Genomic DNA, 22,320 nt, shown 5'->3' on the forward strand with positions numbered 1-22,320 from the left:
TCCCCTCAGCACATTTTCCAAAAGCGGCGCCTTAGTTAGGGGTTACCATGGCGCCAGTGGGCGGGGCCCACACTCTGGTCTGAAGCTTGGCCTGCCGGGCCGGCGCTGGGCTCCTGCAGGCAAGAGGGGGCAGCACGGCTGGAGGAACCATGGGGGGGGGCGGCGCAGCCGGAGGAGCGTGGCGAGGGGCAGCATGACAGCCCGCAGCGCGGCCGGAGGAGCCATGGGTGGGGGTGGCACGGCCGGAGGAGCCATGGGGGGGGGCCCAGCCGGAGGAGGAGCCAAGGGGGGGCACCTTTTTAATGTTTGCTCCCCCTGCTCTTAGAACCTGGCTTCGCCACTGGTAGGGGCACTAGGGGATGAGAGCTGAGGAAGCATTGTTCTAAGTCAGCCATAAAAATGTTGGCATACTGTGGGGCCATGCGGGTACCCATAGCGGTGCCGCTGACTTGAAGGTATACATTGTCCCCAAATGTTAAATAGTTGTGGGTGAGGACAAAGTCACAAAGTTCAGCCACCAGGTTTGGCATCTAACTAGTTCACAAAACTGGGGGGGGATGGGGGGGATTGGGGAAATTCAGGAGGGAAATCACTGCACAGAACAGACTCCTGCTCCAAAGAGCTTACAGCCGAAGGGCTTGTCTACACTTACAGCGCTGCGGTGGTGCAACTGTCCAGTGGAGCTGCACTGCTGTAGCGCTTAGAGAAGATGCTACCTATGCCGACGGGAGAGTGTGTCCCGTCAACATAGTGCTGTTTACACCAGGAGTTAGATCAGTATAACTACATCACTCTGGGGTGTGGAAAATCCACACACAGTTATACTGGCATAAGTAGATAGGGTAGACCAAGCCTAAGTATAAAACAAGACACAACAGGTAGATACAGACAGATGGGGATGCACAAGGAAGCATCAGCTATGAGTTTCATAGAAATGCCTTTCTATGAGTTTACACAGTCTTGATTGGGCCTTGGTCATTACAGAAATACAAAAACAATTATATTAATAGTGACGACTCTACTGTGGAGAAGGGAATCAATCAGCTGAGCACGACTTCCAATGGAATAGAGGGAGAGCACCACCAGGAGGATTGGAAGACCAGACAGTAGGGAATCATGGGGGAGGGGAAGAGGAACAGAACGGATGGTAATGAAATTGCAAAAGGAAACCATGTGATTTCCTTTTTAAAGGAAAAGGAAAATATTTGTTCAAGTGCGCAGTGGCTACATTCACCACAGGGATATTGTTGTTATGAATGACATAATAGGTCATCTGCAAAATTGAGACTAGGAGCATAAGTGATCCATGCAGTTGTGAATGGAATGTAAGGTGGCCCATGAGACAGTCTCTCTAAAGATGTGGTTCTCTGTACGCTTAAGTGTGAGAACTCCAGAAATAAGTTGTCAAACAGGAGGGTTTAACAGTCAAACTGCTTCTCTTTCTAACTGAACTTAACTAGTCATCCTCCAGTCCTAGTGAATTTGTTTAGTCCAGGAGATTTAAAACCCGGTGGTCTTTACTGTACTCCATCTATAGTTTGCAAGAGACCTAGCTTACTTCTGGACCATACTATTACAAATTAAATACTCTCCATTAAAATAATACGTCATGTAGCATAAGGGTTTTTAAGGTGAATTTAAAAGCTTTTAAACACAAATTTAAAAAATATATACATTCTTAAACCTTTAAAAAGAAGTGTCACACTGAAAAACATAAGATTAAAATACTGTTTCCTCTGCAGCAGTTGACACCACAAGCAGTTAATGACAAATCTTTAAGTCTTTATCCAGACAAGTGCTCACTGAATTGAATTAATGAGAACTGAGTAAAGGTTACTGGATGCTTGTGCTATGTGTGTCTGTGATGTCCTTAACAAAACACAGAAGCCTGAACTTACATACTGCTAAGTAGGGAGAGGAAGCAATGACTTTCAGACACTTATTATATCTAAAATATATATTTGAAACACATTTCTCTTATCTATAAATTAACCATTTGCATTCTAGACACACAGCATCGTTCTGAATGTTGAGCTAATTTTCAATGCTGATATTCTTCTGTAGATCAGATTCAGTCCATTCTATGCCACCTTCATAGCATAAGGGTATGTCTACACTTGGAGCTGGGGGTGTGATTCCCATTTTCAGGAGACAAATTCACACTTGTTCACATTTGATCAAGCTAGCACACCAAAACTAGAATGAAGCTGCAGCAGCATGAGCTGCAGGACAGGCCAGTCATTCTGAATATGTGCCCCTGAAAAACCGTACGCACATCCTTGGGGCAGCTAACCTGTCCTGCCTTCTGTTAGTAGCGTGCTAGCTCAATGAAAGCTAGTGTGAGTTTGTCTCCTGAAGATGAGAATCACGCCCCCAGCCCCAAGTGAAGACATACCCTAAGTTTGTCATTGAGTAGGCTAATATGCATTAGTTAAATGGAGAAAATACCTATGTATTGTTTTTGTTTATTTAACAGTGCCTGCATTTTCAACATCTCAATTCTGTGTGGTCTAGACTATAGGACAGGGAATTAAGAGGCCTAAAATCTACTTCCTGTTCTGCCACTGACATGCTGACCTGGGGCAATTCACTTAACTGCCCTGTGCCTCAGTTTTTCTATCTCGAAATGGGTATAAGAATACCCATCTTTGTAAAGCAGTTTGGGATTCTCAGATTACATGTGCTATATGAGGACAGAAAGTTTTCATTCACTTTACACTTTTTACCTTTTGTATTTTTTAAACTATTTTTAAATGCGTTTGCAAATACCAGCTTGTGTAGATTTTCTGAAATATACCTGTAGGATAAGCACAGAGCCCACCCAAGACATGCGTTTGTTTAATTGTGTGCCTTTTGTATCATAGAATTGCTGCTGTGTTTGAAAGTTATCTATCTTGGTTATTCAGCAATGTCTCTAATGCCTTCTTTCAGTGTAGGAATCACAAAGTTAAGTGACTTTGGCTTTTTAAGGATGTACAAGATAACTAGGAACATAACCATTTTATACATCATGTCTTTGCCAAACTCAGTACGGTCTGGTGTAGCGTTTTTCTTCCTTACCATATGTGATGTGATATTGTTAAAATAAGAGATGCTTACTTAGGAAGTCTTTATTTTGATGAGATGAGCATGTTAAAAATAAATTATTTTACTAATATTTTATGTGATGTAATTCATTAACTGAAGATTCTGTACTTTGGATAGCAATACTTGTAATGTGTGAGGTTATTTGAGGGTTAAAACTAAACTATCTTTTTCAGAAACCACATCTGACCAGAGTGACATTGAAGGCCGGATCAGGGCCCTAAAGGATGAGCTACGGAAGAGGAAGTCTGTTGTTTATCAGCTGAAAAAGGAACAAAAGAAGAGGCAGAAGGAGAGGCTGAAAGCCCAGGAGGCCAGTTTGATCAAACAGCTAGAGGTTAGGAACAGTTAGAAGGGCTAAGTAACAAGTCAAACTGCTAGCATAGTGTGAATTGGTATATTACAGTCAGTTGCTGAAGAAATCCTTTCTCTTGTGCTTATTGATGCACCTTGTTATGACAGCAGCACCATCATTCTGGTACTGGTTTAAATATTTCCAATAATTCTACAGTAGCCCATGTGGTACTGATATGGTGGACAATCCTCTTCAGGATAAAAGGCTAATCCACCAGTAAAATGATGTAGGGGGGTTGGGTTTTTCGGGTTTTGTTTTTTTGGGGGGTTTTTTTTAAGTAGTATATTGACTCAGACTTGACAGACACTGTTGGAGTCTATAATAATAAAATATTAAAACTCCAGCCACTCGCAACTGAAGAGCTGATACTTGTGCAAATAAGCTACACCTCTACCCCGATATAACGCGGTCCTTGGGAGCCAAAAATCCCTACCGCGTTATAGGTGAAACCCCGTTATATCAGGGTTGCGGCAGCAGGGCTCCAGCAGTGATTTAAAGAGCCCAGGGCCCTTTAAATCACCACCCAAGCCCTGCTGCCAGAGCCCCGGGGTAGGGGTAGTGACGGCAGGGCTCCAACGGTGATTTAAAGGCCCCGGGGCTCCCCACAACAGCCAGAACTCCGAGCCCCGCTGCCGCAGCTCCGGGGTTACTACACTATACGCGAACCCGTGTTATATCGGGTCGCGTTATATCGGGGTAGAGGTATATTTGTCCATACGCACATGAAAACTTCTTGCTTTGAGAGCAGCCTTCTAAAAGGAAAGGATGCGCTTTATTCATTTGATAACTTCTGTTTGCTGATTGACTCTTCCAAGAAGTTATGATTTGGAAAATTAACAATCTTAACTTTTTCACACTCAGTCTTATGATGAGTTCATAAAGAAGACTGAAGCAGAGCTGAGCCAAGACCTGGAGGCATCACCCACAGCTAAACCTCAGATTAAAACTCCATCCTCATCTACTGAAAAACCTAAAATCAAGCCACCTCCACTCCACAGGTAACTTAGAACTCTCTTTGTAATTTAACATTACCTTGTTAGCATTTTTCTAGGTCAACTGTACAAATGCCTTTTCCAGAGTGTGCTACAGTTGTAATATAAAGTAGTTGTGTGAAGATACTTCTGAATGAGCATGGAAGAAAAGTATGTTGCAAGCTTCTCTGTTCCTCAAGAGAATAGATCTCTATTATGTACTTGGAGAACTTTAATCTATCTGAAACTAAACAAAACATGTATTAGAATGTAGGGTTTGTGTGTGTGTGAACACTCAATAGCATTTGGGGGGGGAGAGGGAAAGTTGATGCTATCTCAGAAAGTGCAGCAATCATTGGTATAGGGGAAAATCACAGGGAGGAAACCTGAAGACCACAGCTCCCTAGGCCATTGGAGAATGGCAGTGTGTTGATGCCTTATGCTAGCCCAGTCAGCAAACACATCGTCATTCAGACAAGCATTGTATAAAGTTCTCATGCACAGTGTCAGGGTATTCTATTCTTGTCCTACCTCATCCCGGTGTCCTAATCTAGGTTTTTCTGAGCAGCAGCAGCTCCTGGCTATATGGAATTGTGACAAATATTATGGATGGCTTTCTGACCTGGACAGTTCTCTTCCTGGCCCCCTGTGCAGGTGCCTCCCCCACTCCACCCCCCCGTAGAAACCATTCATACTTATAACTTAAACCTAGTTTACAACCCAGGGTTTCAGAGGTAAACAGTGCATTAACCCACTACACCTCTTGGTGCATCTCCTTGTGGTTCTGTTTCCCACCCCAAGAGATGGTGCTAAAAATCCCATTGGCCTCTCAGTAGTAGGTTTACATGCTCTCAACTGCAAAGGGTAATATTTCTTACTAAGCTAATCTTTATTAGAAAGAAACCTTCCCCAGAATGTATCGTATCCCACGCATACTTACACGCACCTTTATAATTACTTTCTATAGTCATCTCACCTTTAATGCACTTTTGCATTGGGGTACATGATTCTGTAATTATTGCTGTTTGCACTTACACTATGACTAGTGATTCTAACATCTAACATTGGTGGTTCACTTTATTGACTTTTCAACCCTAGGCCTGAGACAACCAAGAATTGGAAATCACTGACTGAGTCAGAGCGGTCCAGAGTATCTTTGGAATCCATTGCAGAGCATGTTGGTATGTAACTGGAAAATAAATGCTGCAGATGGAGGCGTCCTTTCATAAATCTTGAAGAATTCTATTCACTGTGTTTTGAAAAATACCCATTCTTTCATAATCTCTCACTGTTTGCTGCAAGGTGAGAAGGGATTTAGAGAGAGTGGTTAAGTCAAAATTGAATGCATAATACACACTTTTTCTTTATAGTTGTATTTTTTTTCACATTTACATTTGTTTTGATTCTAACATTAATCTTCTGAAGAACAAATTTCACTATTCTTCCCCTTAGCTGTAAAGCATCTTATTTGGGTCTCTTCTTTTAAGAGACTTTAATAATAAACAGCCAAAACATAGTGGAAAGAAAATGGTAAATTTTAGAAGAATATTTTAACTAAGAAGAAATGATAGCATCTTGGCTTTTTCTTCTTGCTGTATCACTTCAACTTAGGAGACAGCAAAAGCAAACAATGTGCTGAACCACAAATATTTGGTTCTATCCTTGCTGAGACTTATGTGAAACATCAAGAGTATGACAACTGTTTTTCTTTTTGCCTTTTGTGTTTCCCAGCATCATTTAATTTGAGAACACTGCCCTTGAAGAAGCCAAAAACAATTAAAGATTTTCTTCTTTTGTTCAGATATTTTTCAGTGGTTTACTATTAATGTTTATCTCTCCACATACATTTATAACCTTGTTTACCTTTGTGACTTCCAGACAAATACCTGAGCTTTTACCTCCTATAACAAAGTCCCATTTCACAATAATAAACTTTTCACAGAACAGCAGCAGAGGTAGGAGGTTAGAAAGAAAGCTATGGAGACATAATACATACGGAATACAGAGGATGCTGTTATTATTTACAGGACAGTCCAGGAGCCTGTGAAACTTTCACAGATCCCTGTTAATATCCTTTTGTCTCAAATCTTTTGACTGAACAGCTGTTTAACTTTGGCTGCAGTTTCCCAATAAAATAACAGGCATTCTTGATCACACCTTGCTCTGATAGGATTACAAGATATCAAAAGATTATTCTGGATGATTTAGTATTGTGATGATTAATTTTTTTTTATTTAAGATGCTGTATCATCAAGTTCTGAGAGGTCTGTGTCTGTACACATCAAGAGACTCATTGACTCAGAGGTTCATACAGAAGAACCTTCCCGAACCCTATCCCCAGTCTTCAAGTCACCAAGGAGATCCAGAGCTGAATCTGGTGATTCCTTGGACAGTGTGCCCATATCAGCTCTTCTCCAAGATCTAAGAGATAGTGGCAAAGTATCCCATGTGTTAGTGAGCAAGTCAGAAGATGTATCCAGTGATGATATTGTGTCTAATCACAAATCTGATATACAAGAGGAGATGGAGTACATAAAATCAGAAGAATCCGAGGTTGAAGATGCTAATAATAAACATTCAGAGAGTTCTGGTGCCTTGTTGATGCTAGATATACACCAGGAAAGCTTACCAGAAGTCCTTCCAAAGAGAGACCTTCACTCTGACACTGAACAATCTCAGAAGGAACTATTTAGCTTGACTGCTGAAAATATTCAGAGTAGAGAAGAGATCTCAAAACAGAGACAGACAATCAAAGATGATGTAGGGAGTGATCAAAGTGACAGATCAGAAAAGTCCTCTCTCAGCTTGAGCAAGTGGGCACAGGAAAAAGACTTCTCTCTTCCAGAACAAGTTTTTACTCAAAAAGAGCCATCATACTCTGAAGATTTTGTGGGGTCCTCCCCCAGAAAAGAGACATCAGTTGAAGAAACTCCTTCTGCTGAATGTTACAAAGATGATTTTGAGATGCCTACATTGTCACAGAGAAAAGATTCTCAGTCACTTAGAGAGAAATCACAGCATACAAAACCCCCTAGAAGCAGATCCACCAGCCTTGGCAGTGAAGATGAAATCAGTGAATATCTCAGTGACAAGTCTCTCTCTGTCTCTGGCAGTGTGCATTCAGAGAGATTATTAGAACTCAAGTCACCAACAGAGCTCATAAAAAATAAAGAACGCAGTGATGTGGAGAAAGAACAAGCCCCCATTGAATCACCACTTTGGGTCTCAGTTTCCATCACAGAAGAAGCAAACACACTGATAAATTTCAGCATTGGTGACCGGATACTTGTGAGTAACGTCCAGCCTGGAACACTGCGATTCAAAGGTCTGACCAGTTTTGCCAAAGGGTTTTGGGCTGGTGTGGAACTGGATAAACCTGAAGGAAACAACAATGGGACTTATGATGGTATTAAATATTTTGATTGTAAGGAAAAGCATGGTATTTTTGCTCCTCCTGAAAAGATCTCTCACATTTTAGAAAGTTTTGATAGTTTTGATACCTATATAGACACAAATGAAGATGAAGACTCGTTCTTTGATGACAGATTGGGTCAGCACCACAGATCCGAGCAGAAAGACAAAGAAAGTTCCAAATCTGGCAAAGATGAAGAAAGCAAGGGAAGAGATGCAACTGAGAAATCGTCCCAAGATAAAGCTCCACCAGGTATGACTGCTTTAGAAGCCTCTGTTGGACAAAAAGTTGATGATTACACCAGTTCTGAAGTAAACGATATAAAGGAGGTTTTCACAGCTGTTAGACCACTTGCCAAAGAGCAGTCTGTGGTGGACTGCCTGAAAGATGCTGTAAAAGATGAGATTGTCCATGCACTGTCTGTTTCTACTATAGAAAATGTTACCACCATTCTATTGGAAGGTACCTCAGATGGTATATTGTCTGAAAAGCTGGGGAGGCAGCAGTCCTCAAGGGAGGAATGTACTGAAAAGTCAGATAAGTTTTCTTCTGGAGTTTTGGAAAAGCCTGCAACTCCACTTCTGGACCTATTGACCAAGGAAAAGAATCAATTAGAAGCCCAACTTAGACTGCCTCTTAGAGAGGAAGAGAAGTCAAAAGACCAGCTAGAAAAGGTCTGCTTGTTGACAGACAGTCTACTTAAGGATTTTGTTAAGGACACTGTCAATCAGCTACAACAAATCAAGAAGGTCAGGAATGAGAAGATTCATCTTAGCAATCAGGAGCTCTGTGATGTCCAAGAGGAATTATCATCCAGAACCCCAGCCCAGCATGTGGAGGAGCAGGTAGCAAAGGGCCTGCAGAACTTTTTTTTAAGTTCTGAATTGGAAGATGAAAGAGAAGAAGTTTCCTCTCCAGATATGTGTCCCAGACCAGTGAGTATATAGCTTGCATTGATTTCAGAAGCTAATATATTAATTGTTTGTTTGTTTGGATAATTATTGAATCTGAGGATTTTGTTTTCTACCAATTTTGTTCCTCCCAAGTGTTGTCAGGTGATCTCCAGTGTGTGTGTCACTTTATGGTACATTCTGAAACATTTTGGAGATTTACAAAGATGTATGAAACACCTACTCATATCACATGAAAAACTGAAAAACATTCTACTTAGAGAGCATTCTGCTTACATATATCATCTTTCCTGTATTAGCCTACCCTGTTTTTCATAATCCTAATTGAATCTTTATGAACGCCGACTCTCTTGTATTTGAAGAGTAAGTTTGCTTCTGCTTACTCTCCATATGAAATAATCATCCTCTGACCTTACAATTAGTTGCTATAGAGATCATTAAGATGTCAAGCTGCTAAAGGTGCTGGGTTAACAGCTCTCTGATAAGTGAAGTTTTATATCCACTGGACAGATATATCATGAACAGTGGAAGTTCAAGCTTCCCCAGAACCACCTCTAAGGGTAAGAAGATAAGACATGTCCTCTTTGCTGAAGCTCCTAACAAAGCTGATAACTGTGGTGATATTCTCAATATGTTACTATCACAAAAAGCACCAGCTCACTTTCACATACGCCACCAAACAGCCGTCAGTTTGTAATGGCTTTTAGTCTACTGATTTAAGCTAGATTGATACTGGTGGTAAGTGAAGTGAAAAGTTACATATTCCATTACCAAACTGTTGAGCCACCCAGCCCCTCACAAACAAATTGGTTTCAGGGCAGAATGAGCAACAAGAACAGATGATCTATTTTTAAAAATGCTTCTCTCTGTTGTAAACTCCCTAGTAACTTTTCAAAAACATTGGGGAAGAAATGATGAAAGTGCAGGTATATGAGTAGAATCAAATGTTTCCACTGGTTTGGGGTTTTTGAGATAATTATTCAAAAGTGCTTTATAAACACTAACAATCATATCAGAAGTACATTTCAAAATCGAATTATAAGACGTGTTTGATGCGCAATAGAGTACATTACTGCTTTGAATAGTAACTCTGTAATTCTGTTTCTTATTCCACAGGAGAGTCCAGTGTTTGGTGCCAGTGGACAGGAAGAGCTTGCTAAGAGGCTGGCAGAACTGGAGCTCAGCCGGGAATTCCTGAGTGTGTTAGGAGATGATCAAGACTGGTTTGATGAGGACTTTGGCTTGAGCTCCCACAAGGTTCCGCAGAAACAAACTGAAGAATCAGCGGTGCTGCCCAAGACAGAGCCACAAAAAGTGCCACCTAAGCCATGTGAGGAGCCTTTGGCTGTTCCACATACTGCAGTGGAAGTAGAAGGCATGGTGCATGCAGCAGCTGAGGAGCTGTGGAAGTTGAAAGAGCTGGGTCATGATCTTCAGAATATCAGCCTTCCCATAGACCTTAGTAATACCACCAAAGAGCAGGACATCGAAACTATAAGCAAACAGGTCTATAAACAGGTACAACCCTGGGGAACATTGATCTTATCCCCTGGATACTTGCCCTCAGAAGCTGAAGTTTTAATTTTGACCTTTTTCTTTTTGTCAAGGCGGTATTTGACTTGACGAGAGAGATTTTTCGGGAAATCTTTGCTGAGGATCCTAATCTAAATCAACCTATTTGGATGAAACCATGTAGAATTACCTCCACTTACTTCCGGCGAGTAAAAGATCCAAATGATCTTGATGAGATCAAGGTAGGAAAGATGCTATTAAATTGAGACTGTTCTCATATCATATAATGCTTATATAGCATTTTTTCATTTGTAGCCCACAAAATGCTGTATGTAGGTAGGCAAGCATTACCTGGAGTTTAACAGATGTAGCATTTGAGCACAGAGAGGTTTCAAGAGTGGTTATTTGCTGAAAAGCAATTGTGTAAAGATGGTACTTTTTTGGTTTTTGTTTTACCACCCTCTCTTTCCTTTCATAAACTGAATTAGTTTTAGACTCCAGTTTACTGTATCGTTTAAATGAAAGTTGTGCTCTACGGTTAGTCAAAGTTCTAAGGGCTAAATTTTTTTTTCAGCCCTTTTTAAAATATAGTATACATACTGCATAATGTTGCTTCTAAGATAGGGTTATAGCTCAGTGCTTCCATTGTAAATCTCTTGCACTGCAATGTACATCTCACAGTTAAACAGAAATCCACCCTGTATTTTAAGATCAGATTTTGAAGGGCAGGTGCTCTGTACGGGATTCACTTCTTCCCTCAAATACAATATTAACTCTTTTCTTTCCCCTAGAGTTTCATTGCAGCTGAAGTACTGAAATTGTTCAGCTTGAGGAAGGAATCTAATCACAAAACAGATTGGCAGAAGATGATGAAGTTTGGACGCAAGAAACGGGACAGAGTGGATCATATACTGGTCAGTGGATAAAAGCATTCAGTCGTTTGATTGTATTCTATCCTCTGAATACAAAGTGTTTTAGTTATATCTCAAAAGAAGGCATGAACCTTTTGACAAAAGGTAGTTAATCCTAGGTGAACAATTTAGAACTATATTTAAGTTCCACTTACATTTTTGTCTTTTTGGGGTACTTGCAATTAACAAAATAACTTTTAAACAGATCGTTATGTGTGGGTAGAGAGGGTAAGAAGAGGAGAAAGTTGAGAAGCATCAAAAGTTAAAACCATTAATTTAAACAGTGGATTTGTTACAATGTAAAATGCATAACTGAAAGGGTAGCCTTTTTTCTTTGGACCAAAAATGGTATTCCTACCCGTCACAAATTCTAGGAGAAGGACTGGCTTTCTGCCTTGATGAACCAAATTATTTATTCTTTAGTAATGTTGTTTCCACTGTGACAAGTGATACTGAAATCCAAATAGATTAAGCTCCTTCCCGTGACAGAATTCTGATGCAGCATTTCTTGGCTTTTTCAAGAGTTCTGCAGTTAAGACCAGTACAGAGTTTGAAATAGGATTGTAATTTCAAAGTGACTATATCTTCTTCATAGTACTGTGGTAGCAACTATGCCACATGATACCCTCAGCATGTTCACTAAGCTAGCATTGAGCAGCATTGCTGCTCCTATAATACCTCTGCATGTAAGCTCTGTTGAACAATATATGCTGCCAACGCTGGTGCAGGGATGGAGGATAACTCTTGGGGGCAAGCTTTTTAAAGTTGATCTTTGGGTGGTTTTACTGAATGGTTGGGGTCTCGCTCGTCTGTGATGAGTCCACTTAGCAACATAAGAGTTTCCAACGCATTGCTTTTATCTTAACTATATCCTAAATTGGTATATAAAATTACCAGTTAATTCAAACCATGGATATCTTTGGTCTTTTGTTCTCTCACCTGTGGAAGATTTCCAGCAAAGCATTAGGAAGATTCTTCTGCCAGGGACAAAGTTGCACCTTAGCTAGGTAAAGGATTTAAAGTTAGGGTCAAGTATCTTGGGATATCTGGGCTTTATTAGTATATGTGTTGTAACTAATATAATTTATAATAAGCTAAAGTACAGCCACATTAGGTATGGAACAGGCAGCTATTGTGTGTCTTCACCAGCTCACTGTACCAGCTTTCAGTTATTATGAATTAGTCTCAATTGGAAATATACAAAAAAGTGAATCAGGTTGAATGAGGTTAAAAATTCAGGCACTAATGTACAATAGTCTGAGACCTTCCAGATTTTATACAAGAATCCAGGTGTCAATGGTTAAAACACTTTAATCCATATATTTTAATAAATACAGTCTGACAAGCCTGTGTTTCATCCCACCTCGCTCACACAAAGAAACAGAGGTAAAACAACGACCATTTTAGCTGAAGACTGGGAAACATTCGGAAAAACAAACTCTATATATACTGTTTGCTTTAGGATTTGGCATTGCTCAGTGACATTGTTGCTAAGCTTATCACTGCAACGTAAGCAACCAAGAGAGAAAGTTCTAGCTTAGAAAAAGTAGCCAAACCCTGGAAAACTTCTATAAACATATTTGTTAAAACCTCTTTAAACTGTTAAGCAGCTGGTTAGCTTTCTCTGTTTCCTAATCAGCCTCCAGCTTCTGCCACTTTTGTTTCTGTGGTCATGAATTGTGAGAATACAAATACTGGATCATGGCAGCATCATGGACTGAATCAGGGGCTTTGCTAAATAGCAGTGTTCAAAAAGAAATAGAACATGATGATTTAATTGCAATTTCGAAAACCCAGTTTCATGTTTTCCTGAGCATGGCAATAGTCCATTAAAGGAACAAATCAAATTTGGTTCCAAATTTAGATTTTGTAGACATTTGTTTTCTGAAACCCAAGAGCAACAGAAATATTTCCATTCGTTTTCATCTGTATTCTTATGTATAGGTTTATTTAACAAATATATCTTTGCAACTCAAATACTGTCTGTCATGCTCTGGAGTGGCTCACAACTGAGTGCCAACCTCAGGGCAGACACACCAAGCTGGTAGTGTGTTCTATAATTAGAATTCAACAAGCCAATAACAAGTGTGAACTCCTAGATCACTACCAGTCTTACCATGGAGTCACAGACAGTCCCCTTGGATTCTCCAGGGGGCCTTGCCTCCCAGACAAACTGGACTTTGTGGTAAAAGGTCACTCAAACCAAAAATCACGTCACATAAGGTTGTCCCCAGTCCCAAGAGTCCTCCAGGTCAGTTGGTATTCTACATCTTACACCAAAGACTACACTGGCAGCCAATTCTGTTGTAAATGAACTAGAGGTTATCTAAGAAAAGGCAATGAGAGTTATTGGGAGGTTAAAGCAGGTAAAATATATGCACAAGTGAGTCACTCTTTGTAATTCCAAATGATGGCAGTCATGTAATAAACTGCCAGTTTCCCAAAAGTCTTTTCAGGGTACCCAGATTGTCTCTGGGATCTCCGCTTTGCATCTGGTACACATCCCAAACAGTCCAGAGATGAATGCTCTTTCCTTGAATCCATTCTTAAAGCTTCTTCTCACAGAAATCAAGCTGACAGGGTCACTACTCACATGGGCTTTTCCTTTGATGACAGAGAGTGAGGAATGCATTTTGAGTCTTTGACCTCCAATCATCATGATGACCACTTGCTTTGAAATTAGCATTTTTCTGTTGAAGTTCTTCATTTGCATTTCAAAAGGCTTCTTTCTTGTCTGATGGGTTATTTAGTTATAGGGGTATTTACAATATAAATGTTTGCTATTGCATTATAACAGGATACAGATAAGTGAAAACAATGCAAGTAACAACCCATTCGTTTTTCATTAAGTTTAAACGCCAGATACACTCTTATACATTTAACAATTACTTGGAGCTAATACACAAATGAATTGACCTGTGGCTTCAGGATCAGCTGGCACCTGCTCTGCCAATGTTACACTGTCGTCATACTAAAATAGGAGAATCTAGAAGTTAATCTGTAGCTAGTCTGTTTATAATGGCTGATTTATTGTCCAAATTTGATTTGCTCCTTATAAAGGACTATTGAAGCGCAGAAAATAAACATAGTGAAAATTAAGTTCTTCTTCGAGTGCTTGCTCATATCCATTCCAGTAGGTGTGTGCGCGCCGCGTGCACGATCGTCGGAAGATTTTTACCCTAGCAACACCCAGTGGGTCGGCTGTGGAGCCCCCTAGAGTGGCGCCGTTATGGCGCTGGATATATACCCCAGCCGACCCAGCGCCCCCTCAGTTCCTTCTTACCGCCCCTGACGGTCGTTGGAACTGTGGAGCACGGCTTAGCTGATCTCCACACTCCCTACCTTCTCATTGTTCTTGTTATAGTTAGTTATATAGATAGTTTTTCAAGTTAGTTAGTTAGTTAGTGTATAGTGTGTATATATATAGTTGTATATTGTTATCGGGGGTTTAGGGGGTGTTTTTCCCCTTTTCCCCCCGGCGCACAGCCGGGCCCATGCCCAAGGCTCCTGGCTTTAAGCCGTGCGCGTCCTGCGGGAAGCATATGCCAACCAGCGACCCGCATAGTTCTTGCTTGAAGTGCCTTGGAGAGGCTCATCCAGCGGATAAGTGCCCTATCTGCAAGGCCTTCAAGCCAAGGACAAGAAAGGAGCGGGACTTTAGGCTCCGTCAGCTCCTGATGGAGGCGGCTCTGAGTCCGGATCCTCCCTCGGCGCGCCCTGTCCCGGCACCGAGCGCTTCGGTGCGCAGCGCCCCGGCGGGCCCAACCGGTGCGGTGGAAAAGACTGCTCGGCACCGACCGACGTCGGCACCGCGCCCGCCTAAAGAACCTCGGCGCCGATCCCTTTCTCCGGGACATAAGAAGGCCGGCAAGGCGCGGGACGTTGCTGCCGCAAAGATACCGGCTCCCCCGGTGCCGGGGGTAGAGCCGCGTCCGCAGTTGGACCGCCAAAGACAGGCGGCCACACCGTCGACTCCGGCACCGAGGCCGTTGAGTCCGGTGCGGACTGTTTCACCACCTTGTCTCCCTTCCACCCCGGAGACCTTCGCTACGGCGAGAGACCTGATCGCCCTCACGGAGCCGGCGCCGTCGCAACTCCCGGCACCGGTGGCTCCACGTGTGCTGCAGTCCAGGGGAAAACCTGCCCTGGTGCGCCCACCGTCGCCAGCACGAGTCTCTCGGCACCGCTCCAGATCCCGGAGCAGGTCCCGACGCCGCTCTGAGTCCCGGCGCCGAATATCACCTCGGCACCGGTCGTACTCGCGGCCCAGATCCTCTTCGCGGCGCCGTTCAACATCCCGGCACTGTCGCGACGACCAGCACCGATCGGGCTCAAGACGCAGCTCCCGGCACCGGTATGAGCGCCACTCGGGCTCGAGAGGCCGCTCCCGGTACCACGCCTCCTCCAGATCATCGTCCCGTTCCAGATCGGGATCCCGGCACCGGAGGGACTACCGGCACCGATCCAGATCCCGGCACCGCTCTCCGGCACCGCACAGGGGCAGATCGCCTTACTACCGGCACCGATCGGCACCGTACCATCCGGTGCCGACGGCGTCGGGTTCGGCACCGCCGTGGCCGTCGAGATCGGCGTCGCGATCATCTGAGGCAGTGGAGGCCGGCCACCTGCAGGAGACCGACGACCCTATGCAAGGGCCTGCGCATTGGTCCTTCTGGACACCTTGGGCCTACCATCAGGCACAAGGAGCTCCGCTATCTGCCTCCCGCTCGGGCCGTTCGGAGCCTAGGGCCCCAGAGTCCACCATCTCCCGCCCTCCTCCAAGGGACGTGGAGGCGCCAGCGCCCGCACCAGCAGAGGCCCTGGACCTGGGGGCAGGCGATGCCCAACTCCAGGAACACCTGGAGCAGGACCAACCATTGGACCCCTTGCCACCGGGGGCATCCTCCTCGTCCTCGCCTGATGAGGCCGTAGTGGGCACATCCGCCATTGGGCCGCCTCCCATAGACCTTCGGGCCCACCAGGACCTGCTGCGCCGTATGGCTCGCAATATGGACCTCCAGGTGGAGGAGATTGCGGAGGTCCATGACCCCATCGTGCAGATCATTTCGGCGGATGCTTCATCCAGGGTGGCATTACCGCTGATCCGCACGATCCAGGCGAACGCCACCACCATCTGGCAGACCCCGGCCTCTATTCCGCCCACGGCCAGAGGGGTTGAGAGGAAGTACTTTGTGCCCTCCAAGGAACATGAGTACTTGTACACTCACCCCCAACCGTGCTCACTGGTGGTTTCATCAGTCAATGCACGGGAGCACCATGGCCAGCAGGCCGCTGCGCCCAAATCGAAGGACGCTAAGCGCTTCGATTTGTTCGGACGCAAGGTCTATTCGGCTGGCGGACTGCAACTGCGGGCAGCGAACCAGCAGGCGCTCCTGAGCCGCTATGGATTTAATATGTGGTCCTCGATGGGGAAATTTAGAGAGCTGGTTCCCCAGGAATCGAGGGAGGAGTTCGGGGCCTTGGTAGAGGAGGGCAAGCGGGTGGCATGCACCTCCCTGCAGGCGTCCCTTGATATAGCGGACTCGGCCGCTAGGACCCTGGCGTCGGGGATAGCAATGCGCCGAATCTCCTGGCTCCAGGTGTCAGGCTTGCCACCTGAACTGCAGCAGACCCTGCAGGACCTACCGTTTGAGGGCCAGGGCCTCTTTTCGGAGAAAACAGACTCGAGGCTCCAAAATCTTAAAGACTCTCGGACAATGATGCGCTCCCTGGGGATGCATGTCCCAGGGCCTCAGCGCAGACCCTTCAGGCCCCAGCCTCAGCGGTTCTACCCTCCCCCGCCTCGTCCAAGACAGGACTTTGCTAGGAGGCGGGGTCGAGGTGGTAGGCGAAGGTCGACCGGCCCTCAACCCGGTCAGAACCAGGGCCAGCCTAGACCACCTTCAGGGCCTAGGCAAACCTTTTGAAGGTGCGGTCGAGGACGGCACCACGACTGGTACCCAGGATCCAACTCCCCCCTTCCGGGATCGCCTCTCCCGCTTCCACCGTGCTTGGTCCCGTATAACCTCGGACCGTTGGGTCCTTCGCACGGTGGAGAGGGGATACGCCCTCCAGTTTTCCTTGCCCCCCCCCTCCCACTCCCCCTCCCCGTCCCTCTTCAGGGACCCCTCTCACGAGCAACTCCTTACACAGGAGATTTTTGGGCTCCTCGCTATGGGGGCCATAGAGGAGGTTCCATCGGAGCTAAGGGGCAGGGGGTTTTACTCCCGCTACTTCCTGATACCCAAGTCAAAAGGGGGTCTACGGCCCATCTTAGACTTGCGCGGACTCAACAGATTCATAGTAAAGTTGAAGTTCCGCATGGTGTCATTGGGGACCATCATCCCTTCACTGGATCCTGGAGACTGGTTCGCCGCCCTCGACATGAAGGACGCTTATTTCCACATAGCAATTTATCCGCCCCACAGACGTTTCCTGCGATTTGTGGTAAACAGGGTGCACTACCAATTCGCAGTCCTTCCCTTCGGCTTGTCCTCGGCTCCCAGGGTGTTCACAAAGTGTCTGGCAGTCGTCGCGGCCTTCCTTCGTCGACAGGGGATACAACTGTTCCCGTACTTGGACGACTGGCTGGTACGCGGCCGCACCAGAGACCAAGTGCAGGCTCATGTCCGCATAGTGACGCACACCTTCCACGAGCTGGGCATTCTACTCAACAGAGAGAAGTCCACTCTAGTACCAACTCAGAGGATAGAGTTCATTGGAGCAATCCTGGACTCCAGACGTGCCCGAGCCATCCTGCCAGACAGCCGATTTCATACCATCTTAAGCGTCATTCAAGGACTCAGGGCCTTTCCAATTACCACCATAAGAACATGCCTTGTCCTTTTGGGCCACATGGCCTCGTGTACATACGTAACCAGGCACGCCAGACTGCGACTTCGCCCACTGCAGGCTTGGGTGTCATCGGTCTACCGTCCTCATCGAGACGACCTGAACATGGTGGTCACGGTTCCGGCCTCGGTCTTGGCCTCTCTCGCCTGGTGGACGGATCGCACTGCGGTCTGTGCAGGAGTGCCCTTTCACGCCCCACAGCCCTCCCTCCACCTAGTTACGGACGCTTCATCTCTAGGCTGGGGCGCTCACCTGGGGGAGCACCATACCCAAGGCCTGTGGTCCGCGTCCCAACTAGCCCTGCACATCAACGTCCGAGAGCTGATGGCGGTGCGCCTGGCTTGCCAGGCTTTCCTCAACTTCCTACAGGGCCGTTGCGTGCTGATTCTCACCGACAACACCACGGCCATGTTTTACATCAACAAGCAAGGCGGAGCTCGCTCATCTCCCCTATGCCAAGAGGCCATTCGCCTGTGGGACTTCTGCATCACCCACTCGATTCATCTTACGGCGTCATTCCTGCCTGGAGTCCAGAATACGCTGGCGGACCGTCTCAGCAGGTCCTTCCAGACGCACGAGTGGTCGATTCGCCCGGACATCATCTATTCCGTCTTCCAAAGGTGGGGGTTTCCCCAGATCGACCTGTTCGCATCTCGGGCCAACAGGAAGTGCCAGGCATTCTGCTCCCTACACGGGCGAGCCCCGGGCTCTCGGTCAGACGCCTTCCTCATGGCATGGAAAGACCAGCTATTCTACGCCTTTCCTCCATTCCCGCTGGTCCACAGGGTGCTGCTCAAGATCTGCAGGGACCATGCACGGGTAATTCTAGTTGCTCCCGCTTGGCCGAGACAACACTGGTACACCACACTGCTGGAACTGTCAGTACAGAGACCGATCACGCTCCCCTTGAGTCCGGATCTCATCTCTCAGGACCACGGCCGGCTGTATCACCCCGACCTGCAGTCGCTCCACCTCACAGCGTGGATGCTTCATGGTTGAGTCGCTCAGAGCGGCAATGCTCGCAGGCCGTCCAACAGGTCCTGCTGGGAAGTAGAAAGCCCTCTACGCGGACCACTTATTTAGCCAAGTGGAAGAGGTTCTCCTGTTGGTGTGAGCAACGAGCTACGTCTCCCTCGCAGGCTCCTATCCCCTTAATACTGGAATACCTCCTGTCTCTAAGACAGCAAGGCTTGGCGACATCCTCAATCAAGGTTCACCTCGCCGCTATTTCCGCTTTCCACCCAGGAGAACTCACGTCCTCGGTCTTCTCCAACCCGATGGTCGTTAGATTCCTCAAGGGCTTAGACCGGCTGTACCCACAGCAACGACAACCGGTTCCGACGTGGAACCTCAATCTCGTCCTCTCCAGGCTCACAGGGCCTCCGTTTGAACCATTGGCGACCTGCTCACTCCTGTACTTATCCTGGAAGACAGCCTTCCTCGTAGCCATCACCTCAGCACGACGCGTCTCGGAACTCAGGGCGCTGACATCCGAGCCCCCTTATACGGTGTTCCACAAGGACAAGGTGCAGCTTCGCCCCCATCCTGCCTTTCTTCCGAAGGTGGTGTCACCTTTCCACGTAAACCAAGATATATTTCTCCCGGTCTTCCATCCGAAACCGCACGCTACTCGTCAAGACCAGCGTTTACATTCTTTGGACGTTCGCAGGGCCCTGGCTTTCTATATTGACCGGACAAAGCCATTTAGGAAAACGACGCAACTCTTCGTTGCGGTGGCCGACCGGATGAAAGGATCACCGGTCTCGTCACAGTGCCTGTCCTCCTGGATCACGTCCTGCATTCGTGCTTGCTACGACCTGGCCGGTGTACCGACGCCACACCTCACTGCTCATTCCACGAGGGCCCAGGCCTCCTCGACTGCCTTCCTGGCTCAAGTACCGATCCAGGACATTTGTAGAGCTGCAGTGTGGTCATCGGTCCACACATTTGCTACTCACTATGCACTGGTGCAACAATCCAGAGACGATGCTGCCTTTGGGTCAGCGGTTCTGCACACAGCAATGTCTCACTCCGACCCCGCCACCTAGGTGGGGCTTGGGAGTCACCTACTGGAATGGATATGAGCAAGCACTCGAAGAAGAAAAGACGGTTACTCACCGTTGTAACTGTTGTTCTTCGAGATGTGTTGCTCATATCCATTCCAAACCCGCCCCCCTTCCCCACTGTCGGAGTAGCCGGCAAGAAGGAACTGAGGGGGCGCTGGGTCGGCTGGGGTATATATCCAGCGCCATAACGGCGCCACTCTAGGGGGCTCCACAGCCGACCCACCGGGTGTTGCTAGGGTAAAAATCTTCCGACGATCGTGCACGCGGCGCGCACACACCTACTGGAATGGATATGAGCAACACATCTCGAAGAACAACAGTTACAACGGTGAGTAACCGTCTTTTATCATTATTTTCATTTTTAATAATGTGAGGCAGAGATTCTAAAACTTTCATTGTCTGAAATGAGACATTAGTAGTGTCTCTTGCAGGCTTCTTCCCTTCCCACTCATAATTGTGTAACATCCTGTGACAATTACAGCAATTGCTTACTTGGAAAAGTATTCTTAGTAAAGTGTGTACTTTTGGCTGTATTAAATATAATGTAGCAGCTGGAAACAAGGAGAGCCAGCAACATGTGACCATCCAGCATGCTCGGAACCACAATTTGGAAACCACCAGTGTAATGTGTTTGTAATATAGGCAAGGAAATTTGTTGTACGTTCCTCTTCTCCCAGCCTACCAATGATGACAGTCAAGTACTTATAGTGTTGTGACTTTGCCTACCAGGAAGCAAAGAGGTAATAATTCTGTCAGGCAAGCCCTGCATGTAAGGCCCCATTTCAGAGATTTCTCTTTACTTTTGTTTTTCCCTCTGTTCCTGTTTCCTCTTGCCCAGCTTTGTCTTTCCCCTTTTCCTCATTTCTAAGCCCAGAACTGAAGAAAAGGACAAGTACAGTTGTTGGGTTTAGTGCTGGGTGGTGTTGGTGGCCTATGATATACAGGAGATCAAACTAGAGACCTGGTGGTCCCTTCTGGCCTTAAACTTCATGACTCTGCACAGAGAGGGGCACAAAATAGACCTCAAAAAGAGAGCAGAAAAACCGAGGGAGAAGGATGATCGGCAGAGACAACCTCTACTGATGTTTCCTCTACCTCCAGCAGAGAGACAACCTTGTGGCGGAGTGTCAGTAACACACAAAGCAGCACAGCATTCCAAGAACTCTCCCATCAATCAGGTTTCCATTGATATCGGAGCTGGTCAAAAATGGGGGGGAAGGGGATTTTGCAAAAAATTTTGGAAGTTTTCATTTTGCAGGGCTCAAAGCATCCTTCACCTAAGGAGGCATAAAGGAACCGAGCACTTTGAGCTCTGTGAAGGGGCTGACCACAGTCTGGTCAGCCATGCTGGAAAAAGAGACTTGCTGTGAAATACATCTTTTAACAAACTAGAGTCTCTTGTACAAGCAGGTTTAGCTTTAGAAGCATATTTTTACTTTTGTTTGTTTGTGACTCGTTCTATCTTTATTCCTTATACTTGGTATAACTTAAACCTGTGACTTCTTGTTTAACAAAGTTGTTTAACTTTTACTATAAACCATTCAGTGCTTTGATTAAAATAGTGTTCCTTAACACAGTTAATGTAATAAGCTGCTAGGTATTTTCTCTTTAAGGGGACAGTGAAATGGATCACTTCTGTAAATGATCAAGGCGAGAGCTGAAGACTGCAGGACAGACAGTTTTAGGGACAATTTGGGACTGTGAGAGTGTTGGGGTCACCCTGAAAAAAGTAACTGGGTGGTAGAAGCCAGGGTGTGATCTGCATGCTTGTATGCTGGCTGTTGATGTGAAGGCTGTTAGCCACATCAGCATTGCATTTAAGGCACTCCAAGTTTCAGGGCAGGCAGTGACACAACCCCTTACTGGTCTGGGTTGAACCTCAAAGTGTCACAGATGCCCAATTCCCAATTGGTTTTCACTGCAAATTCGGTACCTAACTGCCTTTGCACCTTTGAAAATTTCCCCTTCAGTCTTCAAGAAGGTCCCTCCTCTTCTAAAGATCTTGATGCTTTATTATGTTCAGGCACAGATAGTAGATTGGCTCGCCTCTGCAACAACAGCCAGAGTACCCTGCTTTTTCACTTGGGCCGTTAGGCCTAAAGCCCTGTCCACAAGCATATTTATCATAGAATCATAGGACTGGAAGAGACCTCGAGAGGTCATCTAGTCCAGTCCACTGCACTCATAGCAGGACTAAGTATTATCTAGACCATCCCTGACAGGTTTGTCTAACCTGGAGATTCCAC

General features: G+C 45.8%; 1 protein-coding gene across 1 annotated transcript in view; it reads left to right on the top strand.

Annotated features, from left to right (window-relative positions):
- The window catches only part of LOC113407511 (centrosome-associated protein 350-like), a 167,587-nt gene that overhangs the window by 139,896 nt on the left and 5,371 nt on the right, over positions 1-22,320 (top strand). Inside the window, exons 31-37 of the mRNA XM_026656103.1 lie at positions 3,261-3,421; positions 4,301-4,437; positions 5,509-5,591; positions 6,650-8,757; positions 9,850-10,251; positions 10,341-10,487; positions 11,037-11,159. Of these exons, the coding sequence (XP_026511888.1) occupies positions 3,261-3,421; positions 4,301-4,437; positions 5,509-5,591; positions 6,650-8,757; positions 9,850-10,251; positions 10,341-10,487; positions 11,037-11,159 (3,161 nt within the window). The remainder of the gene's footprint in view (positions 1-3,260; positions 3,422-4,300; positions 4,438-5,508; positions 5,592-6,649; positions 8,758-9,849; positions 10,252-10,340; positions 10,488-11,036; positions 11,160-22,320) is intronic.

This window comes from Terrapene carolina, unplaced genomic scaffold (assembly GCF_002925995.2).
Source record: "Terrapene carolina triunguis isolate 2854851 unplaced genomic scaffold, T_m_triunguis-2.0 Scaffold212, whole genome shotgun sequence".
Classification (NCBI taxonomy): Eukaryota; Metazoa; Chordata; order Testudines; family Emydidae; genus Terrapene; species Terrapene triunguis.